General features: G+C 40.4%; 1 protein-coding gene across 2 annotated transcripts in view; it reads right to left on the bottom strand.

Annotated features, from left to right (window-relative positions):
• SPDEF (SAM pointed domain containing ETS transcription factor) overlaps positions 1 to 12,328 on the bottom strand; it is a 45,477-nt gene that overhangs the window by 7,273 nt on the left and 25,876 nt on the right. For both annotated transcript variants that reach the window (XM_089677564.1, XM_089677563.1), the window contains exons 3-4: positions 7,756 to 7,953; positions 2,558 to 2,605 (exon numbers count right to left, since the gene is read on the bottom strand). In XM_089677564.1, the coding sequence (XP_089533690.1) occupies positions 2,558 to 2,605; positions 7,756 to 7,953 (246 nt within the window). The remainder of the gene's footprint in view (positions 1 to 2,557; positions 2,606 to 7,755; positions 7,954 to 12,328) is intronic.

The raw sequence follows: 12,328 nt of genomic DNA, 5'->3' as shown, positions 1-12,328 counted from the left end.
TTCAGGTTTGTTAGCTGTATGCCGCTTGGAATAAATTATTTTTTAATATTGTAACATTAGATATAAAAGTAGGATGATAATGTTGCAGGTATGTTTCTAATTCATCTCATTCAAGTGAACAAATGCTCTAACACCCTGTTCACATCGGGGCAACTTGGCACGCAACTTGCATGCCCTGCAACTTGAAAATCACATGCTAAATCGCACCCTATTGTCCACAATTGAAGCAGTCATATCGGTGCAGTTCCGCCTTGGTTGGAGCCGCGCCGATTTTAAAAGTAGTACATGCACTACTTTTGGTGCGATTTGCATAGACATCTATGACAGATGTCTTGCAAATCGCACCTGAAATCAGCAGGTCCCCAGACTTTGAAATCGTGCAACTTCACTGTAAGTCGCATGATTTGAAAGTCAGACTTGATGTGAATTGGGGCTTAGTTCGGAGCCTGAATAAGCCTACAGACCTGAATTAACACCTAAGTGCTGAGGAACCCTCCTTCAGGCTCCCTGACATGATCCTATGGACTTGTACCACCAGGCAAATGTCACCTTGCTAAGGGGATGGAGAACCATCAAAGAATCCTTAGGTTTTGCAGTGTGGAGAGATGTGAATTATTCCTTCTGATAGTATGAGTTATGAGCTGCATGCTTATACAAAATGGCATGTCCTGGCCTTGTAGAACCACCTAAGGATCACCGAAACAATGATATGAACCCTGTTCACGGCAGTGAAGGGGTGTGTGGACTCATTGTGATTGGGATGATGTGCTGGTGTCAGAAATTCTACCTCCACCCAGCCATCAGAACTGGCTGGTTCATATAACATACGGCCACTTCAAAGGCAAAAAGATTTCCTTACACCCTGCAGGGTTCTACTGCTGAGTACTAAAGGTGAGTGGCCAAGGGGAAAGTGCCTGTCCCACATTGCTACCACTATAAATTAGGTAGCATGAAAACCAACAGTGTAATTTGCCTGGAGCTTGTTTTAAACATGGTGGGTGCTAAATTTACAGTTTGCTGTCCCGAACAGGAGTAAAACAATACTGCCCAAACAGTCAATCTTTATTTTGTTTTTCTCCCTTTTTATTTTATAGCAAAGAGCCAAACTTTTTGTATTCCATTTTATTTCTTGTTTTATGTAATTATTACTTCTATATACAGTATCTCTATGCACTGCCTACCTAAGGATATTAAATATAAAAATTAATAATCTGGACTTTTGTGTACTAAGCAAAGAATTCACCACTCCTAAAGAGACTTGTATTGCATTACCAAGTGCCCGCATGCTCTTTTGTAAATTCACTGCTAAGCTGTGTGAGATTGCATCTTATGGCTGCACTCTCATGCTCTCTGTAATTACAGCAATTGGCTGACAGAAGGAGATGGCTAATCTGATTGCATGAAGATTAGTGTGTTTCTGGGGCAGTTATCATATCTGGCAAAGGCAAGAACTCATCTTTTTACCATCAATAGGAATCTGTATGTGAGTCTCCCTCTAGTGGTGGCTGATGAGAATGCAGGATATGATTACTTTGGTGTCAAGGAGTGTGCTTGCTGTTGTTTTCAGTTACTACATATTCTGGATCGGGAAACTCATTCTCATAATAATTTGCCAAAATGCTGGTGGGAAGGATGGCAAAACCTTGTGCGTAGTTCCCCTATCCCTGTGCCCCGATCTGTGATAAAGCAATTAATAGGCTTTATCTGTACTACCTTTACATGAACATACCTTTTGTTTAAAGAAGGCACTACTATGTTTCTCACTCAGGGGCGGACTGACCATTTGGGAACTCGGGCACTGCCCGAGGGCCCGGTATCAGTAGGGGGAACCATGAGATGCCCCTGGTACCTTTTCATAGGCTTTTTTGAGTGTGGGTGAGGACACAGGGGCCCCATGATCCCTTGGTGCCCGGGGGCCCCATGAGTTGTCAGTCCGCCCCTGTTCTCACTAATTAAGTGTGTGCATCAGTGTGTTTGTGTCTTTGACCCACCTCTGCCAGTGAGGTTGATCAATTGTTTAAAAGAGAGAGACATTGCACAGCATAGAATTACAAGACAAGTCTTCAGTCCACTCGAAAACCCTGCTAAATCTAACTGCACTGTATTATATAAGCTAAAATAATAAGAAAGTTCAATCAATTTACAATGTTTTTCCCAGGGGACAAAAATGGTCATATCTCTAGACATACATTTTCAGGTATGCACACCTGTCTGGGCAATTATGGTGGAATCACACACTCCCTGATGACTTTTTAATGTATGTAATATTATGGGGAATACAGCTACACCCCTGTTGTAGCAGGAAAGGTGAGACTCTATGATAGGTCACAACAGAACCTAGAAAAATGAGAGCTCTCCCCTCCAGGCTTCAAGAAGAGATGTGAGATGCTAATAGGCTCATCCAACCAGTGTTTGACCTTTTAAATATCAGTGGTGTACATTACTGAACTATATTAGATGTGTTCACAACCCCTAAGGTTTTGGAGAATTATTCAAATGGTAGGAACTGCTGCTAAGTGCTCAGTGTAACATAGGTGGTAGACGTTATCTCTCTTACCACAGTATCTCATATCACTGGATCCTGTCTTCTCTTTCATCCAAGCTGCTGCAGAGACAAAAACAGCACTAAAGTATAAGTCAGGGCAAAATAACAGTAAAAAAACCTATGCAGTACATCTCTATAATACATGCGGAAACTCATGTGTTATCCCTGTAAAGGCCCTGCAAGTACATACAACTATTTGTTGGTCTTACAGACATGTACTTAGCTCCTAAATCCTGTTGTACAGCCCTGGTCAAAAGTTTTGAGAATGACACAAATATTAATTTTCACAAAGTCTGCTGTTTTTCATTTTTTTCAGATGTTACTATAGTATACTGAAGTATAGTTACAAGCATTTCATAAGTGTAGCCTTTTCATAAGTAAGACTTTTATTGACAATTATATTAAGTTTATGCAAAGAGTCAATATTTGCAGTATTGATCCTTCTTTTTCAAGACCTCTGCAATTCACCCTGGCATGCTGTCAATCAACTTCTGGGCCACATCCTGACTGATGGCAGCCATATCCTTTCTTGCATAATTAATGCTTGGAGTTTGTCAGATTTGTGGGGGGGGGGGGGTTGTTCACCTGTCTCTTCAGGATTGACCACAAGTTCTCAATGGGATTAAGGTCTGGGGAGTTTCCTGGCCATGGACTCAAAATGTCATTGTTTTTTTCCCCAAGCCACTTAGTTATCACTTTTGACTTTTGGCAAGGTGCTCCATCATGCTGGAAAATGCATTGTTGGTCACCAAACCATTCTTGGATGGTTGGGAGAAGTTGCTCTTGGAGGATGTTTTTGCACTATTCTTTATTCATGGCTGTGTTCTTAGGCAAAATTGTGAGTCAGTCCACTCCCTTCACTGAGAAGCAGCCCCACACATGAATGGTCTCAGTATGCTTCACTGTTGGCATGACACAGGACTGGTGGTAGTGTTCACCTTTCCTTCTCTGGACAAGGTTTTTTCTGGATGTCCCAAACAATCAGAAAGGGGATTTATCAGAGAAAATGACTTTACTCCAGTCCTCAGCAGTCCAATCCCTGTACTTTTTGCAGAATATCAGTGTGTCCCTAATGTTTTTCTTGGAGAGAAGTGGCTTTTTTGCTGCCCTTCTTAACACCAGGCCATCCTCCAAAAGTCTTTGCAGATGCACTCACACCTGCCGGCTGCCATTCCTGAGCAAGCTCTGCACTGGTGGTGCCCTGATCCCGCAGCTGAATCAACTTTAAGAGATGGTCCTGGCGCTTGCTGGACTTTCTTGGGCGCCCTGAAGCCTTCTTCACAACAATTGAACCTTTCTCCTTGAAGTTCTTGATGATCCAATAAATGGTTGATTTAGGTTTAATCTTAGTAGCATCAATATCATTGCCTTGCCCTTGTTATGTTAAATTGATATCAAACCGTCATTTTTTAAGAACTTTTGACAGCTGATGTAATCACTTATTTAGTATGCAGCGTCTTTATTTTTTATTCCTTGACTATGTTCCTGGAAGCTGGTGCCATGACCACTGCCCTAGGTTTCCTATTTCAGGGTGGCTTCTTTTTTTTTGCAGCATCCTATGGAGTCATCCTTGCACAAACTGTAGAGAGGCACAGCTCTTTCCTGCATGCATCAATATTCGCACACAGCCGTATATGCTAGGATGGCAAATCACTCCACTGCTCCTCCCTTCTCCCTTATCCAAGCTAACCAACTGACATAAGACTTTACTGTTCACTGTTAATTCTTTTCTTTGTAGACCAGAAGTTCAGGAAAGCAGCACTGACAGAGCAGGAGTCAGCAGCTTTGAAAAGCATTGTAAACTGCAGGTTGAAAAGTGGGCTAAGAATTTTAACATACAATTTACTGGGAAATGTTTATTTTATTGTGCTCAATGTGTGCAAATAAAAACTGCTGAGGGTTTAATACTTTATTGTGATTGTAAAGGCGGATTTTTTTTAAAATAACAAACGTGTCATACTGTCATGCTATGTACAGTGGTTTTAAACAGAGAAACCCTGCTTTGCATTTCCTGCAGATCCTATTAAGTATATAAGTAGTTATGTAGCACCAACAATTTATGCAGCACTTCACATATACTGTATATACAGTGGGGATCGAAAGTTTGGGCACCCCAGCTAAAAATTTGTATTAATGTGCATAAAGAAGCCAAGGAAAGATGGAAAAATCTCCAAAAGGCATCAAATTACAGATTAGACATTCTTATAATATGTCAACAAAAGTTATATTTTATTTCCATCATTTACACTTTCAAAATAACAGAAAACAAAAAAATGGCGTCTGCAAAAGTTTGGGCACCCTGCAGAATTTATAGCATGCACTGCCCCCTTTGCCAAGCTGAGACCTGCCAGTGTCATGGATTGTTCTCAATCATCGTCTGGGAAGACCAGGTGATGTTAATCTCAAAGGTTTTAAATGCCCAGACTCATCTGACCTTGCCCCAACAATCAGCACCATGGGTTCTTCTAAGCAGTTGTCTAGAAAACTGAAACTGAAAATAGTTGACGCTCACAAAGCTGGAGAAGGCTATAAGAAGATAGCAAAGCGTTTTCAGATGTCAATATCCTCTGTTCGGAATGTAATTAAAAAATGGCAGTCATCAGGAGCAGTGGAAGTTAAAGCAAGATCTGGAAGACCAAGAAAAATATCAGACAGAACAGCTCGCAGGATTGTGAGAAAAACAATTCAAAACCCATGTTTGACTGCACGATCCCTCCAGAAAGATCTGGCAGACACTGGAGTTGTGGTACACTATTCCACTATAAAGAGATACTTGTACAAATATGGTCTTCAAGGAAGAGTCATCAGAAGAAAACCCCTTCTACGTCCTCACCACAAAAATCATCGTTTGAACTTTGCAAATGAACATATAGACAAGCCTGATGCATTTTGGAAACAAGTTCTGTGGACCGATGAGGTTAAAATTGAACTTTTTGGCCGGAATGAGCAAAGGTACGTTTGGAGAAGAAGGGGCACAGAATTTAATGAAAAGAACCTCTGTCCAACTGTTAAGCATGGGGTTGGATCAATCATGCTTTGGGGTTGTGTTGCAGCCAGTGGCACAGGAAAAATGGATTCAATAAAATTTCAGCAAATTTTGGATGGTAACTTGATACCATCTGTGAAAAAGCTGAAGTTAAAGAGAGGATGGCTTATACAAATGGATAATGATCCTAAACACACCTCGAAATCCACGGGGGATTACATCAAGAGGCGTAAACTGAAGGTTTTGCCATGGCCTTCACAATCTCCTGACCTCAACATAATTGCAAATCTATGGATAGACCTTAAAAGAGCAGTGCATGACAGACAGCCCAGAAATCTCAAAGAACTGGAAGACTTTTGTAAGGAAGAATGGGCAAAGATACCTCAAACAAGAATTGAAAGACTCTTGGCTGGCTACAAAAAGCGTTTACAAGCTGTGATACTTGCCAAAGGGGGCAGTACAAGATATTAACTCTGCAGGGTGCCCAAACTTTTGCAGACGTCATTTTTTGTTTTCTGTTATTTTGAAAGTGTAAATGATGGAAATAAAATCTAACTTTTGTTGACATATTATAAGAATGTCTAATCTGTAATTTGATGCCTTTTGGAGATTTTTCCATCTTTCCTTGGCTTCTTTATGCACATTAATACAAATGTTTAGCTGGGGTGCCCAAACTTTCGATCCCCACTGTATATATTGTAAATTCATATTAGTCCCTGGAGATCCTCCTCTCTGGTCCCCCCGCTGGCAGTCCTGGCCCCTCCTCCTGCCAAGTGCCTCCACATCAAGCAGCTTAGAACCATAGTTCTTATCGTGGACTAAAGAATATACATTGTCTATGGTGTAGAGATAGGAATGTTGCAGTGTTTGGGTAGTTAAAGGCTAAAGATTTTTACCTTCACGCATTCTATTATAAAAAAAAAACCTTCTGTGTTTGCAGCTCCCCCGAATACCTACCTGAGCCTGATCCTAATCCAGCGATGTGCAGAGCCTTGGCTGTCCCTGGTCTCTCCCTCCTCATTGGCTCCTTCTATGTCAATCACAGCTAGTGAGTCATTGAGTAGAGGACGGGAGTGGGGCTGCGCCGTTCCTGTGTGTAAATGGACACTCAGAGCAGCGGTTCAGGAGTGAGCCTGCTCAAGTGACCTGGGACAGCCAAGGCTCTTGTGCACATCGCTGGATTGAGAGCAGGCTCAGATAGGTATTAGGGGGCTGTGGGGAGCTGCTGCAAACAGAAGTTTTTTTATTCAATGCATGAAGCTAAAAAATCTTGAGCCTTTAACCCAAACACTGGCACATTCCTATCTCTACAACATAGACAATGAATATTCTGTAGTCTAAGATAAGAACTATGAGAGCGAATTTGTCTACTTGTGATAGCTCAGGAAGTGCACACTGAACATAAAGCAGCTTTGAACATCTGAAATGATCAGCAGAACACTTTCACTGGTACATTTAAAGTGGTTGCAAAGGCTCAAGGGTTTTTACCTTCATGTATTCTATGCATGAAGGTAAAAAACCTTCTGTGTACAGCAGTGCCCCCAACCCCCTCAATACTTACCTGAGCCCCATCGAGATCCAGCAATGTGCACGACAGCCTCGGCTGTCCCAGGTCTCTGCCTCTTCATTGGCTGAGACAGTAAGCGGGAGACATTGGCTCCCGCTGCTGTCAATCACAGCCAGTCAGGTGCCCCCATAGCAAGCTGCTTGCTATGGGGTCACCCAATAGAAAGGAGGAGCCAGGAGAGCCTGATGGGGACCCGAAAAGAGGAGGATCCATGCTGCTCTGTGCAAAACCACTACACAGAGCAGGTAAGTATGATATGTTTTGTACAAAAAAAAACAACCTTTTAGTATTGCTTTAACCAGAAGTCAGTGTTATACAGAGACTGTGATGAAGGCAGGTAGGAGGAGCTCCCAATCATGTGGCACTGTGACCACATAGTTCTAGAGTTATTGGGAGCCCATCCTACCAGCTCCTGATCATCAGAAGTTCACCATGAGCTGCTATTGACAGCTTGGGCACAATTCTGGAGTTACCAATGGACCCCCCAGGCTCCAACCACCCACCTGCCCTCTGTATTGCCTTCAAAAAGGGGTTAACAGACCAAATGTTAATTAAGAGAAGTTCACTGTGTGGATTTACATACACTTTAAGATAGGTTAAATGCTTTCTAGAGTTAATCATAAATGTCACATATGATTTCCACTGTTATTGTTTTACCTGACTTCCATATGTCCAGGTGAGCATACAAGACATCCCCACATAGTGGAGACCTGTCTCGGAAACCGTCTTCATTTAGGGCACACAAGTCTCTTCCAGTTAGATCCTGAAAGCTACGACCCACTTGTGGAAGGCGATACTGGTGTTCTGTCCATAGAATCCACTTCTGAACGTTACCCGAGGACCATTCCATGGGATCTAATAAAATAAAGGCACTAAGTTCAGTACAATTAACCACCCCTTGAATTATATTTAAAATAGATTTTCAATTTTATTATCTGTAGCAAATTACTAAATACAGTATATATATATATATATATATATATATATACCGTAGATACATCTATATACAGTATATATATATTTTTTTTTTATATATATATATATATAAAAATAAAAACACAGCTCGAAGGCTGAGATCATGATACCCTAAGCACATGTGATTTAAGGTTTTGTTTTCATGCTGACCCTTTTTGTCTGCAACCATGTTAAATGTTCTGAAAATTAAATGAAAATGCTTTGTTGTAAACACCTTAAAGTCTGATTTATGTTTAGTGCTGTAACTGGATGGTACAGCCCAGCAATCAAAATTTTCTTAAAGAATAGATGGCAGCAAGTAGTCTGAGGTGCTGACAACCATAATTGTAAACCTGTTGCTTTGACCTTTAATAGCAAAAGTAAATAGTAATAGTAAAACTGCTGCAAGGTATGTCAGATAACGTGTTCCCTGCTGGGTGCTGTGGTTTCACACTGAGTCTTGAAGTAACATAGAGACTGATGGGAGGAACCATGGCACCAAGTGGGGACATGCTATCTGACACTCCTGGAAGTGTCAGAAAGCAGCAGGGCTGACCTGGCCATTTTTTTGCTATTTAGCACTACGCTTCTTTAACTGATAATTGCATGGTCAAACTACTCTGTGCCCAAAAGGAAATTTATATAATTTTTTCACATAAATAGAGCTTTGTTTTGGTGGTATTTGATCAGAACTGGGTTTTTTTATTTTTATTATATAAATGAAAAAAGAGCAAATAAAAAAAAAAAACTATATTTTTTACTTTCTATTATAAAACGTATACAATAAAATTAGTTTTAAAAATCTAATTTCTTCATAAATGTCATGGTCATGCAATGCTGTACCCAAATGAAATTTACATAATTGTTTTCACACAAATAGAGCTTTCTTTTGGTGGCATTTGATCACCACTGGGTTTTTTTTAATTGTGATATAAAGGCAAAAAGACCAAAAATTTAGGGAAAAAAAATTACTTTCTGCTATAAAACATCCAATTTAATTTTTTTAAAAAAAATCTAATTTCTTCATGAATTTAGGACAAAATGTATTCTGCTACACGTCTTTGGTATAAAAAATGCCACTAAGTGTATATTGATTGGTTTGTGTGAAACTTATGGTGCTTACAAACTATAATATATATAGGAATTATTATTTTTTTTCATACCAGTAATGGAGGTGACCAGCGACTTACAGTGAGACTGTGATAAGTGCATTGATCAATCTGATACTAACTGACATCGGGTGGGAACTAAGTCACTGACACTAACATCATCAGTGACACCAATACAGTAATCAGTGATAATACTATACACTGTCCCTGTACTAATGACACAGGCTGGGAAGAGGTATTCAAGGGGTTAAGTGTGTGCTTAACCGCTTACTGGACGCCGTATAGCAGATACACTGCTACTTGACGGCACGGGTGCGCAAAATCAAGTATATATACGTGATTTTGCATCTCTGGGTAGGGGCGCGTGCAAGCCGCCCACACCACCATTAGCGGCCGCAAATATCAATCACCAGGTCCCGGCTCGTGATTACCCATCGGCATCCAATGATTACTGACAATCACTGACAGGGAGGAAGACTGTTTTGTTTATAGTCTTCCTCCCTGTCAGCTTGGGTACACTGCTCGGAATGGCTGTGCTGTACACAGCCATCCCAATCAGTGTGCTTACAGTGAAGTCCACCCCCCCGCCCCCTAATAAAACACTCCCAGCATACAGTTAACCCTTCGATCGCCCTTCACATTAACCCATTCCAGTGTCATTAGTACAATGTCAGCAGTGTTTTCTAGCACTGATCACTGTACTGGTGTCATGAGGGATGTCAGTGACACCAAGTTAGTTTCCCCCCCGTGTCAGAATGCCCGCCGCAGTCCCGCTAAAATTTGCTGATCGCCGCCATTAATAGTAGGGAAAAAAAAAATCCCAGTATATATATACCGTCATTTGTAAACAGTGTAATTTTCACGTAAACCAATTAAATTACACGTTTTGGGATTTTTTTGTAGCAAAGACATATATGTAGCAAAGACATATGTAGCAGAATATATTTTGGCCTCAATTTATGACGAAATTTGATTTTTTACATTTTTTTACTGGACATGTTTAAAAGCAAAAAGTCCAAAATATTGTTTTTTTCTCACAATTGTCAGTCTTTATTTGCTTATAAAGAAAATAAAAAATGCAGAAACGATCAAATACCACCAAAAGAAAGCTCAATTTGTGGGGAAAAAAGGACATAAATTTCATCTGGGTGCGGCATTGCATGACTGCGCAATTGTCAGTTAAAGTAACGCAGCACCATAACGCAAAAAACGGCCTGGTCAGGAAGGGGAGGGGGGAATCCTCAGGAGGGCAAGTGGTTAATAAGTGTTAATGTGTGTATTATGTGCTGTTTTTTAGAAAAAAATCTTTTTGTTCCCTCCCTCTACAAAGAAACAAAGGGATTGTTCCCTCTGGGCTATGATTGGACACAGTCCATCAGCAGGTCCCAACCATGAATAACTGACCGGGACCTGCTGACAAAATCCCGCTGTGTCTAGTCACAACAGGAGTCGGTGGGTGGGGTAGTGTGGAAGAAGAAGAGGCCAGCAACGTACAGATACATCTCTGTGCCCGTAGGAGCTGCTTGTCTGCAGTACAATGCGGGCAGGTGGTCCTGAAGTTTTTTGTTTTTTTTTAAATGATTGTGTTGAGCTTTGTTAGTGTAATTAACCACTTCCCATCCAGCCCATGTTCATAAAAGGCCAAATGGGAGCAGTGCAGGAGAGAGTGGCCATTTATAAACAGCCTCCACATTCACTGTCTGTGCATGCTCTCTGGGAGTGTACGGCACCGCTCAGTATGGGACCTCTGTGTGAGATCCCGATCATGTGATCACTGATTGGCCAATCAGTGATCACATGCAGAGTAGTAAGCAAGATGTCACTTCCTGACATCATTGCTTACTACGTGTGAAATCTGTGAATGATCACAGAGGTCACATGGTACAAGGCTATTCACAACAGCCTTGTACCATGTGACAAGCTGTGACCAATCACAGATTTCACAGTATTTCTCAATGGCTGCAAGAATGCAGCCAGAGAGAAGGAGAAATGATTGCCTTTTACAGCCGTAATGGGTGTAAAAGCAATCATTGTAAAAAAAAAAAATCCCCCACAAGTAGTACAGTGTCTCTAGGGTGACAGTATGTTAAAAAAAAAACTAATACTAATATAAAAAAATAAAATAAAAATGTAAAAAATATTTTTAAAAAATCATAATTTTTGGTTATAAACTAATCTGGGTTTTTTTTTTCTTACTAAAAAGATAGCTGAATACAGTTCGGCCAAGATTTATGAAGAAAGATTATTTATTTACAAAATTGTATAATAAAAACACTTTTTTTCAAAATGTTTGGACTTTTTCATTTATATAGCATAAAAATCCCAGTGGTGTATAAATACCACCAAAATAAAGTTTTATCTGTCTCAAAAAAATGCTAAAACATTCATATGGGTACAGTATTGCATGACCGTGCTATTTGCATTCAAAATGTGATAGCACTGAAAGCTGAAAATTGGCCTGGACAGGAAGGGGGTGAAATTGTCCAGACTTGAAGTGGTTAAAGGATATTTTGTAGGTACAAGGACTGTGACATATGTGTGTAGTGTATACAGCAAGTAGGACACCTCATTACTTTCCTAGCAACACCACTGCATCTGAACATATGTTCAGGAGAATACTTTAATATGTAATTTCCTGGTGTTATGAGGTTGCCAGGAATGATAAGAAACAGGGGCGGACTGACCATTTGGAAACTCGGGCGCTGCCCGAGGGCCTGGGGTCAGTAGGGGGCCCCATTAGATTCCCCTGGTACCTTTTTTATAGGCTTTTTTGAGTTTGGGCAAGGACACAGGAACATTTAAAAAAAGATATAAACATTGTAGTTCGGCACCCCCTTCTCTCCTTGCCATCTCAGACACAAGCCCATACATACCATATGATAAAAATAGTTGTGGTTAAATGGAGATATTTACTATACTTTATTTCCGGTCATGGTTCTGTATTTATGACCTCATCTTATTCTGTTGGTTCATGTAACTGACAAGCTTCTATGTATTGAAATCTTTAGAATGCTCTTTAGGATTAAAATATTATAAACTGAGAATAAAAAAGGTTTAGTAGTCCAAAAACAATGCTTTGTTATATAGAAGCCAATCACACTTTTGCAGCTTTGAGAAATGATAGCATTGAGAGATGAGTGCAGACTGCATGGTATGAATTACTGCAC

Source organism: Staurois parvus, unplaced genomic scaffold (genome assembly GCF_062004578.1).
Source record: "Staurois parvus isolate SC_StPar_1 unplaced genomic scaffold, SC_StPar_1.0 ptg000188l, whole genome shotgun sequence".
NCBI lineage: Eukaryota > Metazoa > Chordata > Amphibia > Anura > Ranidae > Staurois > Staurois parvus.
This window is presented reverse-complemented; position numbering and strand designations above follow the sequence as displayed.